Source organism: Tenrec ecaudatus, chromosome 15, assembly GCF_050624435.1.
Source record: "Tenrec ecaudatus isolate mTenEca1 chromosome 15, mTenEca1.hap1, whole genome shotgun sequence".
In the NCBI taxonomy this organism is placed as follows: Eukaryota; Metazoa; Chordata; class Mammalia; order Afrosoricida; family Tenrecidae; genus Tenrec; species Tenrec ecaudatus.
The window spans coordinates 114,643,116-114,668,777 of record NC_134544.1 but is presented as its reverse complement, the minus strand read 5'-3'; the positions used below and the strand labels follow the sequence as shown (position 1 = coordinate 114,668,777).

At 38.0% G+C, this 25,662-nt stretch overlaps 1 protein-coding gene across 11 annotated transcripts in view; it reads right to left on the bottom strand.

The window, feature by feature from the left end:
• Positions 1 to 25,662, bottom strand: part of ZC3H13 (zinc finger CCCH-type containing 13) — a 92,389-nt gene that overhangs the window by 52,540 nt on the left and 14,187 nt on the right. For all 11 annotated transcript variants that reach the window (XM_075532988.1, XM_075532993.1, XM_075532997.1 and 8 more), the window contains exons 4-8: positions 24,800 to 24,911; positions 22,612 to 22,720; positions 16,207 to 16,346; positions 14,035 to 14,192; positions 4,851 to 5,048 (exon numbers count right to left, since the gene is read on the bottom strand). In XM_075532988.1, coding sequence (XP_075389103.1) covers positions 4,851 to 5,048; positions 14,035 to 14,192; positions 16,207 to 16,346; positions 22,612 to 22,720; positions 24,800 to 24,911 — 717 coding nt within the window. The remainder of the gene's footprint in view (positions 1 to 4,850; positions 5,049 to 14,034; positions 14,193 to 16,206; positions 16,347 to 22,611; positions 22,721 to 24,799; positions 24,912 to 25,662) is intronic.

Below are 25,662 nucleotides of genomic sequence, written 5' to 3'. Positions count from 1 at the left end.
TTCCCAGCATGGTAAACCATATGGTTATCCAATTTAGTCCAATATTGTGCATTTTGGCTTCACTAATACTTAGGATGATTTTTCTGCAGTTCATTTCTGAAGGCTTAGAATTTTCCATGTTCAGATGATTAATGGACATTTGCAGCTCCCCCTTCCCCCCCATTGGTGAGTTGTGCCTCATCAGTAAATAGAGATCCTCAAAGTTTTACTTCATCCATGCCACTAAGGTTCACTCTACTTTGAGGAGACAGATCTTCCTTCCAAATGAGTGCCTTCCAATGAGGGGAGTTTATCTTCTTTAGTTCATCCCTAGTCAATGTGCCCCTGCTAGCTATATGGGTTTCGATGGCTAATTGTTCAAAAGTGGACTCTGTCTTCCTTCTGTCCAGTCTGCTAAGTCGAAACATCTCAGAAATTGCTTGAGAACAATGCTCTCCTCAAGTCTTCAATTCCACAAAGGTCTGAAGCAGTGTTGTTAATTGCCACTGAGTTGGTTCTGGCTCAGAGACTCAATGTACAACACACCAAAATATTAGACTTTGGCTGTATTAACTTCCCTACTGTTAAGTCTAGAGCAAGTTAAGTTTCACTGTTATTTATAAGTGTTACAGTAATTAAGAGTCCAGTGGCTAACCACTGGTTGTAACCCACCAGCTGCTGAAAAATGTTTACTTCCACAAAGCCTTAGAAAAAATGAGGCAGTTCCCTTTTGTCCTTTAGACTACTGAGTCAGACCTGACTCAACTGAACGGGCAGGCAGGATTATTATGTTTATAAGGAGCTTTGCAGGTGTTGTGGTTAAGCACTTGGCTGCTAACCCAAAAGTCAATGGCTCCATTCCACTAGCAACTTCACAACAGAGGCTGTCTGCTCCTGTGAAAGATTTACAGTCCTGGGAACTCTACAGAGCATTTCTATGAGTCGGCCTCAGCATGGGCCTGGCTGGATTTTTTGGTGGTGAAAATACTTGATTCACACTTGACTGCTAACCAAAAGCTTAAATTCCCCATAGGGTATCCGCGGCTGGCTGGTGGGTTAGAACTGCTGACCTTGAAATGCTGAGCGTTTCAGTCACTGCATCACAGGCTTCTTTCCATAAAACTTACCTCCTAGGAAGCCTTATGTCCAGGGCAGTTCGACTGTGGGCGCCAAAATTGAGTCAACGGAGCCTAAGTTTATTGTGTTAGATCATTATGTTCATCTACATACCAAATCTTAGTAGTTTTATTTCACATCTCCAGGCTTAAATGCCATTCACAAGAAGACACCATTTAGGTCTATAAGCAGCACTTTATTCACTAAATGCAGAAATAGACTACTCTAGACATATAATCAACTTAAGTACAAAGGTAATATTTCAATATTAAAAAGTTTGCATACCCTTTCATGGTATTTTTTGTGTTAATATCTACCAACTAAGGAAATGTTACAGAAGTTATGACAAATTCAGGGATGTTTTTAAAGTTTGTATTTTAAAACTAAATATATTTTTTTCTTTTCGGTGTGGTATTAGTTGAGTGATTATATATGTATTTTAAATGTCTCTTTTAGTAATACACACTAAAAAAATATGCATGATCAAATGATAAAATGTCCAGAATGTGCTTCAAAATAGTACTGGATAGAGGCAAGGAATAAAAGGTGTGAGTAATGATTCCACCAGTGCATAATTTTTGAAGATCTATGACAAACATGAGAGGATCATTAGCTACTACATACGCTTCAATGTGTGAAGTGCTCCGTGATGATGTCAATGTGGTAGTTTCGTCTTTGGCATGCCATCACACGAGTACACATGTACTCCAGATAGCATTTACTTGGTCTGCAGAAAGTGCTTGATGCACATGTACTTCACAAATCCCACAAAGGAATTAAAGGGTTATACTTCCTGTAGTTCATGAAATTCACCAGCCCAAGTTATGATTTTTGAATTTGGTTAGTAGGTGGGCTCAAGAGGATTTGTTTCTACAAATGTGTACCATTACCGAAAGGAAGTATGAGTATCAGTTTAGCAATAATTTGTTCATTCTATTTAGTTAAAATCAAAGCCAACATGTTTTGAATGATCACATCTGTCTTTCAAACCTGGTTAGAACCCATCTGGAAACGTATCCTCCTGGGCTGCTAAGTGCAAGCTGGGCAGTTGGAAACTACCAGCTGCTGTGTGGGAGAAAGAGGAGGCTTTCTGCTTCTGCAGTTACGGTCTCGGGAACCTGCAGGGGCCGTCTACTCTGTCTTACATGCTCACCACAGTTGGATTCGAATGAGGCTTTCTATCTTCTTCTTTTTGATTAACAGTAAGGAAACAGATTTCTACATCCAGGTAATTATATTAGAATGGTTTTTTTAAAGTAGTCATTCAACCTAGCATCTGCCAAGACATAGTGTCCTCCAGTAAAATCATATTCAACAGAAATGCCTGGCAGAGTGAATTGTGTGCACAGTTCCTTACTGCCTTCCAAAAAGTACTGCTGTCTAAGCCTTCATTCTTCAAACAGTGCTAATGCATTTGTTCTCTTTTCTGATGTAAGCAGAGGAATGTCTGCAAAATGGGTTTTCACTGGTAAAAGATGGCAATGCATATCTACTGAAACAGCAGCAGAAACAATCCTGTTTACTTGGATGTATGTTACCAAGAGGGTATTCCCTACACAAGTGATTTTCTGACAAAAATGCCTAACTTGAACTTAATTTTTTTTCACCTCTTCTAAAATAATTTACAGAAACAAAATTATTTAGTTTCCGTTAATCAGCATTTCCTATTCTGTGTACAAAGCAAGATCATGAAGAGTTTATTTAACAATATTATAGAAGAAGCGTTGTATGCTCTAAAAGCAGTGACTGAATGAATCTATAGTTTCTTTTGGGTAAGTAGGTTGAAGTCATGATTTAATCAACAATGTATAAATTAATCAAAGCTGAGTGAAGTCTACTGATAAAATTAGAAGACAAGTTAACATTTCTTTAACCGTGTGAGAGAATTTAGGGTTACTTAAATTAACAAATATTGTGGGAACAGAATATATTAGTTTACAAAGTTGACACAGTCCATGAAAGTTTGAGGGAAAAGCACTACTCAAATACTCAAATTCTTTCTGATGAGAGCTCAGGAAAGACAGGAATTCTTAATTTTGTTTAGAAGGAGAGCGGTGAACTTCTCCTCTCTCTCCCTCTCCCCTTCCCTCTCAGGTTAGGGGCTCCTGATCTAGAAATCAGAATTGCTGGGATACAGAGGAGAGAGAGAAAACAACCTCTCTATTCGTTATGCTTTTTTCTACCACCAGGGAGATGCCTATGGCAACCCAACAGGAAACCATCCTGATGACCTTAAAATAATCCCGTATATCCAACAGTCCTAGAGACTCTTGCTGGGAAGCTAACACCGCATACCAGCCCTTCCCGCTTCAAAAACAAGCCCAAAACTTAAGGCTGCACATTTTCCCCTACAAATCTGAAATTGCCTGATTCAAAGAAAATACAAACAAAAAACTGCCCCCCAACCCCCAAAAGAAAACGTATCCCTAGGTTATCTACCACACCAATGAATTCAACTGATAACCAGAACCAGTTCGCAATACTGCTTACAGATCCTTGGGTAATTTCGAATGTGTGGTACAGTTTGGGAACTACTGCCTTATATGCTCGAGCCCACTATTAACTGCCTCAGATTCTAATCCTGCCTAAGAACCAACTAGAAAAAAAATCTAAATGCCTTCTTGGCTGTATTACACTAATCATGTAGCTTAGATAAAAAGACATACTTGGAAGGGTATTTTAAAAATACTTCCACCTTACATTTTATTACAAACCAGGAGGAGGACTATATCTTATGGACATTTTGCCTGATTTTACGCATTCTGCCAATTTACTCCCCACCTTAATCCTGTGAGGTAGTAGCATGCGTATTTAACAAGCAGAGCAACAGGGGATCAGTGGAAACAAGAAACTTTCTCAGAGTTGCACATCAACCAACTGGCAGAGCTGTGATTGAAGTTCCTCTGATTGCAGAAGAAAGTCAGGGCATGTTGTCTTCCATTACACGGTAACTCCAGGGGAAAAGAGAGTGCAATTCCTCAAGAGAGCTAAATTGCATCTGGAGGATATAAACATTGCATGAAAAAATACATTTAAAAGTGAATAAAAAATTAAAAAGGGAAATATGGCCCTATCAAATTTGTACACGGTACATAAATCCTTATAAAATGGGAAAACATTGTCTCTAAGTTGACTCCTAGGAAAAAGATATTGGTTCTAACATCAAATAAATGAATGTTAAAAATCAAGAGATTTTTTTGGTTAGAAAATCTTTTAAAAGTACTGCCTGTTGGATGTGCTTTATACAATTGATGTATGTATATGTATGGATTGTGATAAGAGTTGTATGAGTCCCTAATAAAATGTAAAAAAGAAAAGAGGAGAAAAAAATGATTAGGGCAAAGACTGTACAGATGTGCTTTATACAATTGATGTATGTATATGTATGAACTGTGATAAGAATTGTATGAGCCCCAATAAATTGTTAAAAAACAAACAAACAAACAAACAACAACAAAAAAAGTACTGCCTGTGGAGAAAACAACTGATTTATGAGACGGTATTTATTGAAAACCAAAAATTCTCAGTCAATGCAGTGACCTATAATTTAGAAATAATAGTTTCAAAATAAGGAGCTTTTTCAGAGGAGCATCAGTGCTCACCATTTCAACCCCATTTAAATAAAAAGTTAATGCTTACTGAGTTATACATGAGTCAACAATGGAATAATTAAACACCGATACACAGTTAAAAGTAAGGTGTACACGCTCCAGTCTATGAAAATGAGATTGTGAAAAACATATAGTCCTACTTACCTTGGTTTTTCCCTCTTTTCTCTTTGTCTTTCAAAGTCTCTTCCTCTGTCCTTCCCATCTCTTGGTCTTTCTTCTATCCTGTCTTTTACTTTATACTTCTCTCTGTACTTTTTCCCCAAGGCCACATCTTCCTGTGTAGGAGGGGGTGGGCTGGGGGTGCGAGGTCCTTTCTTTTTGCTTTGGTTGCTTTTTGAAGTCCTGAAGGCAACAAAAAGCTATCATTAAAAGTCCCAAACACGTTTAAATGGTCATATAAATATAGAGTTTCCACAATTTAAGAAAGCACTTAAAAAGATAGCAATTCTTTTAAGCAGTGCCCTTTACTGTACTGTATGCCAGCAGCAAACACACAGATGACAGACGACAGAAGCAGAGAACTATGCGAAGAATTTATTTGCCACGCTTGTTACCAAGATCTATTAAGAAATTTAAAGGTAGGTTTCTGAGAAAAGATAGGCGTGGACTACAAAGAGAAAGTATCACAAATTTAAATGAATAAACTATAGAACATTTCTCAGAAGTTAAAAGCATTGCTCATTAGCTTATAAATAGACTTCCTGTAAACAATACCAAAGAAAGAAACCAGTGATAATATAAATGAAGAGGGAAAAATAATTCCACTACACACATTAAACTATTAATTAAAAAATTTAAAGGTAGGTTTCTAAGAAAAGATAAGAGTGGACTATAAAGAGAACTTATCATAAATTTAAATGAATAAACTATAGAACATTTCTCAGAAATTAAAAGCATTGCTTATTAGCTTATAAATAGACTTCCTGTAAACAATACCAAAGAAAAAAACCAGTGATAACATAAATAAAGAGGTAAAAATAATTCCACTACACACGTTGAACTACTGCTAATATCTTGGGTGTACTGTCAGATGATTTTCCATGTCAAGCTATGTCGCATGCACTCAGTTGCATGTGTGCACACACACAAATATACCTGCAAAATGCTTTATACATATTTTTTATACTACATATAGTGTGGGCATTTCCTGTAACAAAAGGTAGACTTATATCATTATAGAATTTAAAAAAAACATGCTCTGTAAAAATATATGCCAACTTCTTTAAACAATCTCATGCTTATAAATTTTATAGGTGGCTTCATAGATTTCATAATTATAAAAACACATTATTACATCATCCATAATATATTATACATATAATACGTAACATTATATTATTTCATTATAAATGAAATCTCAAGCGTTGTTAAAAATATTAACCTAAATCTTTTGAGTTGTCGCTCAGAAATCATTCCTAATTCTAAGAGTACAGAAAAGGTACCCTAACGTGTTGGATTTTGACATTCACATGAATCTAGCTGAAGCAAAATTTAAATGTTAATCTACCTGAAAAAGAAGCCTCTTTTTACTTGGTATCTTAAGTAATTTTATGGAAGTGATAGAGCTGTAAATTAATTGACATCCAAAGCTGTCTGTTTGTGCCTTAGACAGAAAGAATGTCTGACTGAATGTAGTGTTCTGAGATCGCCAGCTTTTAACCTCAGCGTTCTGAAACATGAGTTCTGAAAACATTGTTATCTTGTAGCATTTAGTGACAAACTGTAGGTGAAAAGCACAAAGACAATGAGATCTTCCCCCATACTAGTTACCTGTTTTTCATCTTTTTAGTTGTGAATTTTTAAAAACCATGAATTCTTTTGACTTCCACATCACGAACTCTAATACGGTGACTGCCCTCTAATCAGTAGTCTACCCTGCCTTCCCTACACAGCCCTGGAAACCATCAAAGGTGTGACAACCCTCTTTATACACTTTAGAATAGTAGTCTCACGCAGTACTTGTCCTTCTGTGATTGACTTATTTTACTCAGCATGTCTTCAGGCTTACGTGTCGGGTAGTATGCCACTGAGTGTGCACGTACCAGTTTCTTTATCCATTCTACCAAGGGGCACTGAGATGTCTCCATCGTTCTGCTCCTGTGACTAGGACTAGGGCGAGCATGGGTGTGCTCATGTCTATCATGTCCAGGCTCTAGCTCTCTAGCTGGGCTATATAGCAACTAGAGGAATTGCTGGCCATCGACTTGATGACCGTGAGAATCAGTATGGTATTTCTCTTCTCAGCTTCTTGAGGATGCACCGTATCGCTTTCTATGGGGGCTGTACCATTTTATAGTCCCTCCAGCAGTACATGGGGGTTCCAGTCTCCTGACACCATTACTGTTTTTCCTAACTATGCCATTAATGTTGGGGTAAGAAGGTATCTCACTGTTGATTGGCTTCTAATGGGTAATGATCATGTGATGGATTTAAAGGCTACCTTAATGTCTTTTAGGTAAAGTGTCTGCTAAGGTACACTTCCCACATTTAAACTGTATTGTCTTTTTTCTCATTAGGTTTTCTACAAATTTTAGAGATTAGTCTCTTTTCCAGTATGCTGTTGATGTATTTATTATTTTTCTTCTTTTTTGATATGCTTTATTTAATACGATACACAGACCCCTGAGCACTCTTTTGGTGGTGTCCAAAAGGTTTGGGTATGATGTGTTTCCATTTTCATTTGATTCTGAATTTTCTTTTGGGGCACTTATAAAAGATTACTCATTGTAAATCAGGAATTTGGGTGCTTTGAAGAATCTTTTCTATAGTGCAACAAACCATCAGAATCTGAAACTTCGAGTTGTCTACTCAGTTAAAAAAATTATTTCTTCATGTAATCAATTTCTCTGGCTCCACCTACATGCAGTTACCGAATCCTGAATATCTTTTCTGCTTTTTCTTATCATTTCCCTCTCTCCAGTACTTTCTACACAACTCAAGTTTGTCTTCATTTCTTTTAAGCAGTAACCACTTCACTACTTCTCAAGTTGGCTACTTCCTATTTCTGGTATTTTGGGCGTGAAGATCTTTTTCTCTGCAAGAGTCCTTATTATACAAAATGCCTTTTCCCCTCCAAGACCAATTGTTGTCATCATATGAGTTCAAAATCCTAAGTTGTACTAAAAATATGAAGTTATTGTTTAAGGTGACTCCTATTTTTGCATCAGCTGTTTCTGTGTAAGCCATCAACCACGAGTTTTTAATTTGGTATTCTGTTTTTTTAACTATCTACTTATTTTCACACATCTGGAGAATGTTCACTGACATTTATTTCCCTTTCTATGCACTAAAACTTGGAGCTTACTTCCTGTGGACTTGAGTTCTCCTGTCATTATAATCCTTTCCCTAAATTTGTAGGTAAGATTACAAAAAGATAAGAGTTATCAAAAGATGTATCAGTTAATAATCATAAAAAAATTAATGGATTCATGTACGGTGAAACTAACCATTTGATAGCTATGAAAACTGTCTATGAAAAGAATAAATGTCAAAGTTTTGATGAATATATGAAAATTAAGAAAGCATGGTTCATGACCCCAGTACTGCCTTCCACTGCGGGCTAGACCAGAGCATGTGCATAAGTACAGCGAAGAGATAAGAGCCCAGGACACACAGAATCCAGGAACAGGAATGGCAGTGGCGATACCAGGAGGGTGGGGAAGGGAGAGAGAGGATGGGAGAAAGGGAGAGCTGATCATGATGATCGACCCACAACTATCCCCCATCCCCCTACCAGGAGAGATTAACAACAGAAACCGCAGGGGAAGGAAGACAGCAGTTGGTGTAAGATATGAAAATAACAATAACTTATAATTGATCAAGGGGTCATAAGGGTGGGGTGGAGAAGGAAAAAAAGAGCTTATATCAAGGGCTCAATGGAAAGTAAATGTTTACCAAAAAATGATGGCAACATATATACAAATATGCTTGATACAATTGATATATGGATTGTTAAAAGAGCGGTAAGGGCACCCAATAAAATGATCTTTGAAAAACAAAAAGAAAGAAAAATGCAGCACCAAGATTGAAAAAAATAAAGAAAGTATGATATATAGTTTATTAGGGAAATAGATGGGTTTCAGGAAGAGTTATCACATCTTTCTCTAGTTCATCTCCTTCCATCTTCCTTTGCAGTATTTACTAAGTCTCAGGTAGAAACGAGAGGGCCAAGCCAACCGTGTCACCATGCAAAGCTCTCTGCAGAGCAGGCCCTGTGGGGAACGAGACTAAAGAACCACCAAGGCCTCAGTCTTCCAGGAGCTGACATTTCCTGTTGTTGTTAGGTGCCGTCACGCTGGTTCCCACTCCGAGTGACCCGGCTCGCCGAGGGCCCTCCTCCTTTCCACTGCCCCCTACTTTACCAAGAGCATGGCGGCCTTCTCCAAGGGCTGTCTCTCCCGGCAACATAGCCAACGTATTGAACTCTCCGCATCCTTACCGCTGAGGAACATTCCGGCTGTACTTCAACAACAGATTCGTGTGTTCTTTTGGCAGCCCACGACACTTTCAATACTCTTTTCCAGTCCCCTAATTCAGATGCAATGATTTTTCTTTGGTTTTCCACATTCAATGTGCAACTTTCACAAGTTTATCAGGACAAAAATACATGGAGGGGTAAGGTGCACCCCAGTCTTCAAAGTAACATCCTTGATTTTCAATACGCTAAAGAGGTACTGTGCAGCAGAGGGATCCAATGCAAGGCACTGCCTCTTCCCTGAACACTGACTGTGGACCCAAGCCAGAAAGCACCCTGGACAACTGTAATCTTTCTCCATTTACCACGATGCTACCTAGTGGTCCAGTTGTGAGAATTCTGTTTATCGTTACAGTTGATCTTCTTTATATTAAATTTTATAGGGACTGTAAAACATGTATGCCATTGCTAAAATATAATGCAAAGGGCAATTAGCAGCAGGCTCAGAACCAGTTTTTCCCAATTCAGTCATAGCTGATAAAGCAAAACCAGAACAGACCCATGTGAAGAAATTATGGGTCCAAACCCTGCTAGATGTATAGCATCGTGTACATCTGCTGCATTAGACCTCTTTAAATCATTGAAAGGATGTCATTTTATAACTAATATATATACTTGATCCAAGTCATGTTATTTTCAATAAGCTTTTCAATCAACTCATATGCATATGGAAGTCGGGCAATAAATAAAAAGACTGCAGCATTTATTGATTTGAATTATGGTGTTGGAGAAAAATACTGAACATAGCCTGGGTTGTCAGAAGAACACGTTTGTCTTAAAAGAAGCACAGTCAGAAAACTGAACAGCAAGGATGACAAGACTTCATTTACTGGATCTTGGACATGTTGTTAGGGGAGATCTATCCCAAGAAAAGGCAGCATGGTGGATACAGGAGGGGAGCGCCAGCCAAAAGGAGGAAGACCGTGAAGGATATGGCTTGTCGCAGTGGCTGCCACAAAGGGGTCAAGTCTAACAACAACTGTGAGGATGGTAAAGGATCTGGCAGTGTTTCCTTCTGTGACTCATAGGGACGCTGTGAGTCCACGCCAACATGACTGTACCAAACACCAGCAACTGCAACGAATCTCCCCCTTATGAAAAGGGGCAGCAGGTGCTCTGCATAGTAATTGTGTCTCTTGAGCACAGCATCGGAAACAGCTGCAGCCCACTCAAACACACCGTGGACCTTCGCACTCCACGCACAGGCCATTCTCCACATTTCTGGCAATAAGGCTCCTCAAAGGGCGAACAAACTACACCTCTTTCAAGTTCCCCATTCTAAGGCCTCAACCAGTGATTTGTCCCATTCCAATTCCTTACCCAACTCAAAACAAAACTCACAGCCATCGAGTCAATTCCAACTCAGAGCAATCCGTGGGCTCGTGAGACTGTAAATCTTTCTAGGAGTGGAGAGCCTCATCGTTCTCTTCAGAGCAGCTGGTTTTGAATTGCTGGCAGCCCCGTACGTAAACCATCACGCCACCAAGGCCCTAGTTATTGTCACAGCTCACCCACATATTAAAGATTCAGGTTTGTTTAGATTTTGCTTTGTCAGCCATGACTAAAAAGGTTCAAATAAGTTCACAAAATTAATAGAAATTATCTTCAGTATAAAGAAATGGGAAAACTATGAAATGGAATGAACTTAGAGTTAGACATGAAGAGATTGGAGTTGGAGGAATATTTAAGAAAAAATAATGCTCAAAGTATAAATGCCATTTTAATTAATCAGAATTTCTATAGGCTAGAAAATCACTGAGTTTTCAATGACATTATAAATTAATCAAAATTATATTTTTCAAAAATTCTACTGACAGCCATCTAGCTCAGAAGCAACAAAGACCACATGGAAGAAGCACACCAGCCTTTATGATCACGAGGTGTTAAAGGGATCAAGTATCAGGCATCAAAGAACAAAAAATCATATCATTGTGTGCTTATCTTACCGATAACACTCCCTGAAGACAAATGGGTGTATATGCAAATGTGGTGAAGAAAACTGATGGTGCCTGGCTATCAAAAGATAAAGTGTCTGAGGTCTTAAAGGCCTGAAGGATAACAAGCAGCCATCTAGCTCAGAAGCAACAAAGCCTACCTGGAAGAAGCACACCAGTTGTGTGATTACAAGGTGTCCAAGGGATTAAGATCAGGCATCAAAGAACAAAAAGTCATATAACTGTGAATGAAGATGGGTGCAGCGTGGGGACCCAAAGTCCATCTGTAGGCAACTGGTCATCCCTTGCAGAAGGGTCACCGGGAGGAGATGAACCAGTCAGGGTGCGATATAGCAACAATGAAACATACAACTTTCCTCTAGTTCCTAGACGCTTCCTCCCCCCACACCATCATGATCCCAATTCTACCTTGCAAATCTGAGTAGATGAGAGGATGTACACTGGTACAGATAGTAACTGAAGACACAGGGAATCCAGGACAGATGATCCCTGTAGGACCCAGTGGTGAGAGTGGCAATACCAGGAGGGTGTAGGGAAGGTGGGGTAGAAAGCAGGAACCGATTACAAGAATCTACATATAACCTCCTGCCCGGGGGACGGACAACAGAAAAGTGGATGAAGGAAGACATGGGACAGTGTAAGATATGACAAAACAATAATTTATAAATTATCAAGGGTACATGAAGGAGAGGGGAGCTGGGAGGGAGAGGAAAAATGAGGAGCTGATACCAAGGGATCAAGTAGTAAGTAAATGTTTTGAGAATGAGGAGGGCAACAAATGTACAAATGTGCTTGACATACAATGGATGGATGGATGGATTGTGATAAGAGTTGTACGAGTCCCCAATAAAATGATTTAAAATAAGATTCATGACAAAATAATAATGATTTATGAATTATCAAGGGTTCATGAGAGTGAGGGGAGCAGGGAGGGAGGAGTAAAAATTAGGAGCTGATATCAAGGGCTCAAGTAGAAGGTTCAAGTAGAAAGCAAGTGTTTTGAAAATGATGATGGCAAGAAATGCACAAATGTGCTTGACACAATGGATGTATGTATGGATTGTGATAAGAATTGTATGAGTCTGAAATAAAATGCATAAAAAAATTCCACCGACAGCAATAATCTGTAAAAAAGTATGAAACTGAGTAAATGCATTAACAGTTAGTGTGGAGGTAGGTGGGGAGGACAGGATAACAATCTAATCAAAATTACATGCATCAGAAACAGGTTAAAAGTCACCAGACACTAGAAGAAAAAGACAAATGAATTTTACTCTGGGATCAGATAGGTGCCAAATGGTCAAATGCTGGAGAGGAGAACTACTCAGATTTTGGGGATTTTTTGCTTTTAATGACCAGTGGCATAGCTTCCAGCATCTCAGTAATATACAAGCCACCATAATACAACAACATGAGAAAATGAACAGTAGGGGGACACTGTCTGATTCAGTATCAAGATAAGACCTTGAGGTTGTTAAGAAACAAAATACAACTGGAAAAGAGCTGCCTCCTCAAAGTAGAGCCACCTTTCATGAAGGGAGTAGAATATTGTTCTCGAGATGTTCACGTGCTGATGTGCCAAGACTCAAAACAAGAGGAGCACTACAAGCACTCCTCAATAAATCATCAAGACATAGAGTGTACAAAGTCTGAGTGTGGGAAATTGGAACATTTCAAAGTGAAACGGAGCATATAAAGATGGACAGCCCAGGCGTTAGTGAGCTGAAATGGACTGGTACTGTCCTTTGTGCACAGGACGGTCGTACGGTTTATGCAGGAATGAGAATGTGAAGAGGAGTAAGTTTCTCATTCATCAATTTTTTTAAAATTCACAATCTTTATTGAACAATGCCATCAGTGACAGGATAATATCCATATGTCTACAAGGAAGGTAAGTTCATAGGACTATTGTTAAAATTCATGCACCAACCACTAATGGCAAGCATGAAGAGTCTGAAGATTTTCAGTAACTTCTGGAATCTGAAGTTGATCAAACAGGCAATCAAGGTGCACCAATAATGACTGGTGACGGAGCTTCAAGAGTTAAAAACAAAGGCGTCTCAGTATTGGAACATGTGGCTTCCGTGAGAGGAAAAGCAGCACAGATGTGATATGCATCCACAGCAAATAGTCTGAGAAGCTGGGCTACGTGACGGAGGAGGCACGAGAACTGCAGGAGGACTCATTAACAAGCTGTGACATGCAGATGACAAAACCTTGACTGCAGAGGACCTGAAGCACGCAGTGACGAAGATCGCTTAAAAAGTAAAGCTCTGCTGTCTTACTCAGTCCTCTTAAATCAATCATGTCTATTATCCAATAGGTAAGAAAATGTAATCATTAAACATGCATTAGAAGATTCCTTGATCGTAAACACAGGAAACAAGAAGGATATTCATTGCAGCATCATTTGTGATAGTTAGAAACCAGAAGCAACCTAAATATTCAACAAAGGGAAAGGTGATAACAAACGAGTATAAAATTCAAAATGGAACGAACTACAGCTACCCATATTAACACAGAGAAATAAACAAAAATGTTAAGTGAAAAAACAAGTTGAAGAAGGAAAACTATAAAATATGAGTATTAATAAAAACAATATTAGATTGTAAAACATATAAATTAAAATATAAACATATAGTCAAATGAATAAAGACCAAATTCAAGAGGCAAAACCAGAAAATCTAGCTTTGTTCCATTTCTTTAAAAATTAGATTATAAGCGTGTGCAGATGTGATAAAATGGTTTTTTTATAACTTCAGCTTAATTGCATTAGAAATAACTTACACTAAATACTAAATTCATTAGAAATACCCTCTCTATGATCTACTAAGTAATTCTCTTGAGTATCAGCTAATGAAAGCCATTTAATTCTGCCTTAATTTATACCCTAACTGACCTCTGCTGGTCCAGTAAGGGCGAGGATACTGCAGATGACTTCCTGTCTTTCTTGCTACTTGAAGATGACTTGGGGCTTGACTTTCGCTTTGGAGACTTGCTAGCCTTTCTTAGAGAAGGTGATGGAGACAATTTAGATCTGACCATGTCTGGTGAAACCTTTTTGGGGGAAAGAAAAGAATCATTAAATCATTTCAGAAACTCTTCCAAATAATTATGGTATAAACAGACATGAAAATATACATTTTCAATTCACATTAAATTTCAAATTGCCCCAGTGTTTAATCAATCTGTGACTTCACTGCCCTTACAGAACGCTAATGCCAAAAGCAACCACAGCTATGAAATTTCATTCTCTTCTAGGAAAAAAAAATCACAAAATATATTCAAATAAATTCTAGAGTTCTCCTCTTCTAAGAGAAATAGGGTATTGTCTAAAGGGCACGAACCTAACAGCAATTAAATCCAAATCCTATTTTACATCAGCTAGACTTCAGCTAACATTCTCAATTTTGTTCACTTGTTCAATAACAAAACTTCAAAGGGGTACCCCCAAAAAACTGATGCTCGTTTGATTTTTGGATGTGAGGGGGACAGAGCATTTGGAGTTCCTTCCACCAGGTCACACTATTAATCAAGCTTTCTATTTAGAGATTCTAAAAAGATTATGTAACAGTGTGCAGCAAAAATGGCCTCATGTGTGGCAGATGGCAAACTGGTTTTGCCACGACAATGCACCTACTCACACAGCCATCTCAGTGGACCAGTTTTTGCCAAAAAAAAAAAAAAAAGCATACTCTTGCCCAATGCACCTTACTTACCTGACCTTGTTCCATGTGACTTCTTTTTGTTTCCGCAAATGAAGAGGGGCATGAAAGGACAGTGATTTGACAACTTAGAAGAGGTGAAGAAAAAAATGAGGGAGGTACTGTCAGCCATCCAAACAGATGTTTCCAAGAGTAGAATCGCAGATTTGATGAATGCATTAAGTGTAATGGAAAATACTTTGAATGGGATACTTTATCTTTCCTGATTTTAAAGAACCAATAAATCATTTTATTGGGAGTTCTTTGACATATTATAACAATCTAAAATCCATTATAATAAGCGGACATGTACAAGTGTTGTCATTAACAATTTCAAAACATTATCTTTCTTCTTGGGCCTTTTGATATCAGCTCCCTCCCCCACACTACCAACCCCGTGAACTCTTTATATATTATGTATTGTCATTATTTATACATCTTATACCACCCACACTGTCACCTACTGTCCTGGTATTAGTCCCGCTCAAAGGGTGTTATTCCACGACCACTGCTATCTGCCCCCCCCCACACCCCACTCCCCACTTCCTCTCCCTTCTCTTCCCCTGCCCTCCTGGAAGCGTTACTCCCATTACTGTTTCTAAGGGTGTTTGTCTATCCTGAATTCTGCATATTGAAAGCTCTTGTCTGTACCGGTGTGTGTACACCAGTCTAACAGGATTTGTGAGGGAGGGCTGATATCAAATTAGTGCGGGGAGGAAGGATTGAAGAACTAGAGGAGTGTCATGTGTTTCCCCCGTGCCTGTTGGATGCATCTTCTCTTCTGTGTAGCTCCTCTGCTGGGGAATGTCCTATTATCCCCAGATAGGCTCTGGATATCTACTTTTACCCCTCTCCTTCACCTCGATGAGGTTGTTTATTTTTGAACTTCTGATGCTGGTTCCTGTCAACACCTCACGATCATACAGGCTGGTGCACTTTTTCCATGTGAGCTTTGTTGATTCCCTGCTAGATGGCTGGTTGTTTGACTTCAAGCCTTTAAAATCCCAGACGCTGTATCTTTTAAGAGCCAGGCACCATCAGGTTTCTTCATCACCTTTGCTCATACACCCAGTTTGTCTTCAGCAATCGTGTTGGGGAGGTGGGCAGGTGATAATGTTGTTTTGTAAAAAAATTTAAATATATAGCTGGTGGGGGGGCATTCTGTTTTTTGGGGGGTACCCCTTGTATTTTCTATTTATCTAACAGAATGATTTAAGTCTAACTGATTAACTCACATGAATTAGCTGTCATACAGTAAATTAACTAACGTATCCTAATACTACGAAAAGATATACTCGCATAGCTAATAAGCTCTTGTCAGTACCTACAATATCAATCAGTGGCATATATTCATTTTAATAACATACCTCCTTTTTAATGATAATTTCTTCTCTCTTCTCCATGTTTTCTTGTTCAAGTTTCATTAATTCCCTCTGTATCTTCTGACGCTTCATTTCCAATGACAATTCATGAACATAGTCATAATTAATATCTCCGTTGTCAGAATCTTTAAAATAAAAATTCCATCACCTGTCACAAACTATTACAATTATTGATAACTCCAAATAAATAAATTTATTCAACGAATGTTTAAAACAATTTTAAAAAATCATTTTCTTGGGGGCTCGTGCAGCTCTTAGCCATAACATACATCCATTGTGTCAAGCACATTTATACATTTGTTGCCATCATTTTCAAAGCACTTTATTTCTACTTGAGCCTTTGGTATTGCTCATTTTTTGCCCCCCCCCCCATCCTCCTTCCTTCAAGATAATGCATAAATTATTATTTTTTCACATCTTACGCTGACTAACGTTCCCCTGGGAGGGGGTTATATGCAGATCATTGTGATGGGTTCCCCTTCTCCTCTCACCTTCCCCACACCCTCCTGGTATCAATACTCTCAATATAAGTCCTGAGGGGCTTATCTGTCCGGGATTCCGTGTGTTTCCAGATCTTATCTGACCAGTGTACTTGCTCTGGTCTGGTCGGATTTGTAAGTAAGAACTGGGGTCATGAGAGTGGGGTGGGGGAGGGGGAAGGACATGAAAGAACTAGAGGAAAGTTTCATCAGTGCTATACTACTGAACCCAGACTGGCTCGTCTCTTCTTTGTGACCCTTCTGTAAGGGGATGTCCAATTGTCTACAGATGGGTTTTGGGTCTCCACTTCACACTCTCCCTCCTCATGCACACTGATATGATTTTTTTGTTCTGGGGCTTTGATGCCTGATACCCGATCCCACTGACACATCATGATCACACGGGATGATATGCTTCTGTCATGTGGACTTTGTTGCTTCTCATTTAGATGGCGCTTGTTTATCTTCAAGCCTTTAAGACCTTCAAGCCTTTTGAAAGCTGGGCACCATCAGCTTTCTTTACCACATTTACTTATGCACCCATTTTGTTTTCAGTGATTGTGTTGGGAAGGTGAACATCACGGAAAGCCAGGTTATTAGAACAAAGTATTCTTGCATTAAGGGAGTAGTTGAATAAAGGCCCAATGTCCGTCTGCTACCTTAATACTTAACATATAACTATATGTACATAGATCTATTTTCCTATTGTTTTATATGTAAATATATTTACATATGTACATGCCTGTATTTAGGCCTCTATAAATGCCCTTGGCCTCCTACTTCTTTCCTTTTACTTTCCTCTTGTCCCACTATTATGTTCGGCCTGCATTTGGGTTTCAGAAATTCCTCTTGCTTACACTGCCCTTGATTAAGCCCTACCCATCCTCTTACAACCTCCTCGCCATCAATTTCAGATCACTAGTTGTTCCCCTATCCCTGGGCTTGTTGGCGCCCCCCTTTCTTTCCCCTGCTTCTCCCTCTCCTGTGTCCCCCAGGAACCATCGGTCCCATTGTTTTCCCCTGATTGTTTATCTCACCTATCTTATCCAGATAGACATGCAGACAATAATAAGCACAAAAACAAGACAGAGCATAACCAAACAGCAAAAGAAAACAAAAAGACAAGTCAAAACAACAAAAAAACCAAAGACAAAAAATGAGTCTATAATTAGTTCCAGGTCTGTTTGTTGACCTTTGGAAGTGTTTTCCAGTCCTGCCTGATGGGGTGCCACATCATGGCCTCAAAGTCTATTTTTGGTATTCCCCGGGGACTTCATTGCTTTGCTCCCCTAGCTGCTCTGTCGCACACACTTAGCATTATGGTCGGTGAGGTTAAAACAATTTTAATGTGGGGTTCTTTCAATAGAATAACAACAAATTTTTAAAAGATAAAAGAAATATTTTTGAATACTTAATGTTGTTCTTAATTTTAATATTTAGTGTTGGCAAAAACAGAGGTAAGGAGCATGTTTTCCTTTTCTGTTGGTAGCAATATAGACTGGGTCATCTATCCTGGAAGGTAATTTGGAATAAGGGTAAAAGCCTTGACCATATTCATATCCAAATTTACTTCTAGAAACTTACTCTATGAAAATCAAAATACAATAGGGGCTTCCAAAAAGTTTATGGAAAAACTGAATTGAAAGATAATGGAATTGTCCCACCAACTTTTGAAGCCCCTTTTACGAAGTTTTAAAGGCTTGTCTTAAGAAGCAATGTAAATGAGGTGTCAGTTATGTCCACACCAGTTGATGTGAACTGTAAACTATGAGATCCAAGATCAGAGGGGAATGTATTAGAGCTTAAATTCTGAGACCCTGGTTTAAAGAGGCTATGAATGACCGTGAAAGCCCAAAATCCATTTGCAGAATCTGCACTTGGATTAAGCGTTCAATGACTTCCTTAGGACCACTGATCTGGAATGTGAACAGTCTTGCCCTGCAGTTAACATAAAGTGCGTTTGTATGCCATTTTGACTAACTTTTCATTTGTTCTAGTTTCTATTAGCTACTGCTTTTTCTTAGATTAGGGGTTTTCTATGTCTTATTGTGCTGCTGTGGTTGAGTTTTGGGATTTCTTTTTTTTTTTTTTAATTTATTTTTTTTTTTAAATTTTAACAATTTATTGGGGCTCATACAATTCTTTTCACAGTTCATATATATACATACATCAATTGTATAAAGTACATCTGTACAGTCTTTGCCCTAATCATTTTTTTCTCTTTTCTTCTTTTACATTTTATTAGGGACTCATACAACTCTTACCACAATCCATACATATACATACATCAATTGTATAAAGCACATCCATACATTCCCTGCCCCAATCATTCTCAAGGGATTTGCTCTCCACTTAAGCGAGTTTTGGGATTTCTTTATATGAAATCCAAAAGCCAAAATAAACAACAATCAAACTCTGCCATGGAGTTGAGTGGCACTCATGGCGACCCTGTGAACAGAGGAGAGCTGCCCCTGTGAGTTTCTGAGGCAGTAACGCTTTCTAGAAGCAGAAAGTCTACGCTTTCTCCCGCGGAGCAACTGGTGGTTGTGAACTGCTGACCTTGCAATTGGCAGCCAATCCATAACCACTCTGCCAGGTAAATCCGCAGAGGCAGTAACTAAGGTATGGCAGGAGAGACTGGGTAGTAGTGGGGAGCTAATAATAATGCAGACAAGAATAAAGAAAATGTTCTAAAATGTGATGATTGCACAAATCTTTTTAAACCAATGGTTTAAATATTTAAACCATTAAAGTTGTACAGTACATGAATTAGGTGTTAATAAAGGTTTTTTTATTTTTTATTTTATTTTTTATTTTTTATTTTATTTTTTTTCACGAAGAAGCTGACGATGAGCAGGAAGGAGATGAAGTAGAAGGTTTTTTTAAATGCTATTATTATAAAAATCCCTAGATGGGGAGGATATGTCGAGACAATGGTCTGCATTTTAATATTTTGCTTTAACAGAATCTTCTATGATTTTTATAACAATACCTTTTTAGTGGCGGAATGGATCACATGTCACAGTGTAGGCAAGCAAAGAGAGTATTTGGGTTTAGAATTTTCTGGGAAACTTAGTTATAAAGGGAATAGGGAAGGGCAGTAGCTGAGAATACGGGGATAAGAGGAAAATGTGTCCAGGTAGCTAAGAAAGACCATGGATAACAAATACACAAGCTTGCTGAGAAGATGGAATGTGACTAGACGCTGACTGTATCTATTAGTTGCTGTCAAGTTTACTGCTGCACTAGGCTTTACGGCTGCGACCCTTTCAAAGGCCCAGCCTGTCTTCAGAGCCATCTGTGGGTGGACTTGAACCACCGACCTTTTGGCTAGTAGTCAAGAGTCTAACCTTGCATCACCAAGGACTATGAAGTAGATAGCAACCAGAAATGAATGCCTAGATTTAAGGAGAGCTTAAAAGAACTTCAATGGAGGGAGAACTGATAAGCTTTTCAGAAATGTTGAAATTTTCAACAATGAAAATACACTGTTATAAAGGGAATGGGGAAATTTTTATCTTTAAAGACAGTAAGTAGCCACTCCAGAATGCAATGGATGTATACACTTCAAAATGGAGTAATCCTTTTAGTGGTGAGCCACTAATGGCAGACTGGGGAATAGTAAGGATAACAAAATTGACAGAGAGGAGGGTGTTGTGTTCCTGGTCGGGTTAGAGCAATCGAGCAGTGTCTGAGAGGAATTACTGAGAGGTGAACAATAGGTAAGATAATAGTGGGGCAGGAGGAAGGAAAAGGATAAAATAAGAGGAAAACAACAAATTTATATACATGTATGTAAATATATAAATTAGGTACATTTGTATATACATATACCTATATGTAAATTCAACAGAGAAGCAGATGGACTTTTGGCCTCTACCAAAATCTCACCCAAGTACAAGAACAATTTGTTCCAATACTGTGATGCTGTTCTCGACACAATTGCGGAACACAAAGTGAGTGCATAAGCAAATGTGGTGAAGAAAGCTGATGGTGCCTGGCAATTAAAAAACGTAGCATCTGGAGTCTTAAAGGTTTGTAGTCAAGCAAGCAGCCACTGAGCAGGGAAGCAACAAAGCCCACATGGAAGAACCACACCAGCCGGTGTGATCACGAGGTGTCGATGGGAATAGGTATCAGAAGTTCAAAAACAAGCAATCAAGTGTTTGTGAAGGAACGTGGACAAAGTGGAGACCAAAACCCCATCTGCAAGACAAGTGGACAGGTCTGTATGGAGGGGCTGCATAGGGGAGGACAAGGAATTCAGGGAAGAGTATAGCACTAATGAAATTCCTAGCCATTCTCTGGTTCTTTAATAGGGGATTTATACACACACATACATATAAAAAGCCATCTGTAACAATAACAACAAGGGATGCTGGGGGGACAGGTGGGAGAGAGAGGGGGGTGGGGTGGGACAAAGGGGAACTGCTATCAAAGAGTTCAAGAAGAAAATGTCTTGAAACTGACTGTAGCAGCAATTACACAATTATGCTTGAACGACTGGAATTATGGAATGTTAGGACAACTGTAAAAGCTCCCAATAAAATGAGGTATTAAAAAAATAAAAAGCTCAAAAAAAAACCCTAATCATTAAAAAGAAAAGAAATACTGTCAGGTGTTAAAAAGGTAATCTGCCAGCTTTTTAAAAATCTCAATCTGCAATGGACCATCACAACTGCCCTTATTACTATGTTACAGAAGAGAAATTAGGCTACCTCGTGATTTTAGTCAGCTTTTTAAGAGACTATCCCAAGATGAAATGGATTTCCTCCAAAGATGTGACATTCTAATTTATAAAGAGGTGCTGGAGTCCAATGCAGTCACAGGCCGTGTGTAACTAGGTGAGCAGAGCAACATTCTAATAAACCGCATTTGTAGTAGCAAAATGGTTGGCCCACAGAATGCAACTAGTCTGGGTTTGCAGCTTAAATTCTTAAACTCTTCGGCTTAGTTTTGTCATCTGTAAACAGTTTCCCTTAGTGGTATAAACAATTAACATGCTTGGCTGCTAATCAAACGATGGACATGCAAGTCAACTCAGCAGTGGAAGAAATACCTGGTGATTTACTTGCAAGAAAAAAACCAGCCAATGAAAACTCTATGAAGCATCGCTCTTTTGACACATAAAGCACAATACTCCAAACTCACTGCCATTTAGTCAATTCTGACTCATAGCAACTCCCTAAGACAACAGAACTAACTGCCCCTGAGGGTTTTCGAAGCTGTAAATCTTTATAGGAACAGAAAACCTCCTATTTTTCCCCATGAATAGCTGGTGGGCTCACACTGCTGACCCTGGCTGGGGTTTACCGTCCAGATAACCTACAATGTCACAGGACTCAGTGGTAAGTGCTAATAATATTAAAAGCTACTAAGTTACTGAGATAACTGTATAAACTGTATTAGAAAAACATGCACACTCTTAGTAGTATATTAAAAAGTGCTTATTAAGAAAATAACTCAAAGATTTTATTAATTTTACATGAATAATTAATTTGAGTCTCAATTACCATCTGATTTCAATTTTTTAGAAATAATTTTTCACAGGTTCTTAAGATTTAAAAATCCCATTTCAATATCAATAAAACTTCAAGCAAGTATTTAGATGCAATTCTTAAAAATCAATATTCAAGAATTCCAAAAGTTTACCAACAGAATAAAATCCCAAAGAACTGCAGCATTTTAAAATAAAGTCTTTAAAAAAACAAACAAACCCAAAACTTGAGAAGTTGAAAACAGAGTGTAAATTGTTTTCTCTCCCACTGTACGGTTACCGCCTTGTAACCTAGTAAAAAAGAAACAGACCAACAATATGGTTCTGAAACAACTGAAAGGAGTTTGGAAGCCCACAAAATGTCTATGCAGTCGAAGATCATTAATCAACTCTACAAAGACTCTTTCCACTCACCATCTCTAGTAGTTTCCCATTCTACAGTCTCTTCTTCACTTTCTGGAGTTCGCTCCTTGGTGATTTTTATGTCTTCCTTTTCCCTATGTCTCCCTCTTGAAGATTCTTTCTAAAAGGTATTCAGATCATGGGGATTCAGATGATGATATTTTAAAAATCTACGAGGCAGTTACTATCATATAGGACGTTTTAAATGTCGTTCATTACCATCTCAATCGTCTAAAAAGGGGATAAAATCAATGAAAATATCTGTATGTAACTACAATGTATCTAAGAAGAAGGTGAAACCAGTCACAACAGACTCTCAAGACTGCTCCCAGCTTAAAATCATAGCATTTTCTTACAAACCTAAGCATAAACTCAAACTCATTTAAGAATGTTATAAACGCTTTAAAAAGAGGTGTCCCTTATCCTGATGTAACCACAACGGTTGAGTCCGGGTTTACGCCATGAAATGAACATAATGCGCAGGGAATACTTCATAACAGAAACAAACGATCACGCACCACCGAGTCTGCGTCTCAAGATCTAACTGAATAGCAAAACAGTAGGACAATTTGAAAGATGCCATAAAGCAAATGGGAAGGCGAGCCACACAACATAAAAATGTGTTTAAAATACATATCTAGAATCCTTAAGTACTCCTATAAAGCTAAAATATGAGCAAAACATTTGAGAAAATATGATCTAGTAATTCTATTCCTAGATATATAAAGAAATGAAAATATACGTCAACACAAAATCTTGTACATGACTGTTCAGCACCATGTGATATGTATGTCAAATAAAAAATCATGTTTATCAACTGATGAAAAGACAAATAAAATGTAATGTTACCATGACATAATATTACCAGACAGTAAAGAGGGCAATAAAAACACTGACACATGTGATAGTCTCTCAGGAACCTTGAAAATACTAAGCAAAGTAAAAGAAATGGGTCCTAAAAGACCAGAAACTGTATGAGACCATTTTTAATGAAATGTCTAGACTAGGCAAATTTAGAGACAAAAAGTAGTTACTTGCGCTTCTCTTTTGATTTAGTTGTCAGGAAATTCAGCTAAAGCTGTGTCACATCTTTTATTTAAGTCTGCTGCCTCAGTTTCTGTACACCTGCGCCTTACATTCATTGTATTAGTCTATTAAGTGTTCAACTAAAGTTTTCTCAAATCTTCCTTAGAAACAGGCAGAACATAAATATTTAAAAGCTAAATATTTTAAAACTTAGAATATATTTAAACTAATCTCTATTATACCCTATCATTTGATCTCAGTTGTGATCCATTTAAATTTGTTCTAGCTTTTAATATTTTCTTTCTGACTGAGGTTTTCATCTGTTTTACTGTTATTCTTGGTAGTTTGTTACTTAATGATTTTGTCTATGAAATTCAGAATAAGTAAATCTATAGAGACAGTAACTAGATTAATGGTTCCTTGGGAGTATGTCAGGGGAGGCTGGAGGAAAATAGGCTGCTAGTAACAATCAATACAAGAATGAAATGTTCTAAAACTGATTTGAAGTGATCATACAACTCTTCTTGGTGTGACTGAACTATTGAATTGTATGATACATGGAATTGTATGCCAACAAAACTGCTGGGAGGAAAACAACTCAGCTCGCTGCTGTCAAGTCCACTCTGACTCACAGCAACCCTGTAAGACACAGTGGGACTGCCTCTCTCGAGTTCCAAGGCCGTAACTCCATACACGAGAAAGCCAGCCTCATTTTTCTCCTGAGGAGCAGCTGGGTTTTGAACTACCGATCTTGGGTTAGCAGTCCAATGCATAATCCGATACACAACCAGGGCTCCTCAAAGAATAAATTTAGGTTCTCATAATCCCCATTCAAACCAAACTCAATGCCATTAATTAAGGTCGTTTCTGACTCGTAGTGACAGAAATCCTACATAGGATACAAATCCTTTAAAATAGCTTGAATTCTATTCATCAGCCCACTTTATCTTCACTACCACGAAGAACAAAAACATTTAGAGAACTCTTGAGTTTTTCTGAAAGTTTCCTCCATACCAAATACATTAATTAACCATATAGACTATATCAGAATGTCATACTGTACATTTACTGTATTCAGCAAAATAACCTTTAAAACGGAACAAAATAAACCTTTAAAATATAACCTAAATAATAAAGCACTATGAAATTTAACTTGAGGGAAACGCGTTCTTACCCGAACAGGTGAGGATGACTCTTCGGTATTTCGCTTCTGAGACTCAGCATCCACATCTTGCCGCTTGTTCTTCATTCTTTCTCTAAGATCCCCTGTAGGTCTTTCTGGTGACCTGTGAACCAAAAAAGTGAAACAAAAAGTTATCTTTACATAACATTTTATAGAAAAATATTTACTGACACCATCTCATAGGCTCAGCAGTTTTTGTAATTGCTCATGGCTCTAAAATTAATTTTTTTAAAACTTCTTTCAGTTTATTCATATACAAAAAAATGAACAAGATTTATATGTTTTCTACTCACCTCAACCAAAATGTACACATTTAAAATCCCATGAGGAAGCAAGTATTATTGACAGGAAGAAAAAATTATATGCAAGCTGAGAATAAGCTGTTTGTAATTAACAAGTTGACATATTTTACTATTCACCTAAATGAATAAAAAAAAAGGTAGGGACATACATAAAGCTTTAATCTAAGTAATCCAACAGCATAATAAGCTATAAAACTAGGTGGTTGCACAACATCCAGCTGAGAAATATTTCAGATATCTTAGGTATCCAAGCAAATTCAGGAGTTTTTGTACTAATCATAATTTTTTATTTCAGAATAAGAGTAATTTAAGGATTCGAAGCAAAATATTAAAACAATTATATCCTTAAATTGAAAGAAAAATACACTACTCTTAAGTGGTAAGGTTTTATAATTTATACTGGAAATTATATCGCACATGAATGCTCACTTGGTTTGTTTTTGCATCCTTATTAGAAAGGGCGCGAGTGGAGTGGTGGTCCAGAGCTTGGCTGAGTGGCAGTCAGCCATCTGAAGCCACTATTTGCTCCACAGGAGAAAGCTAGAGCAGTTG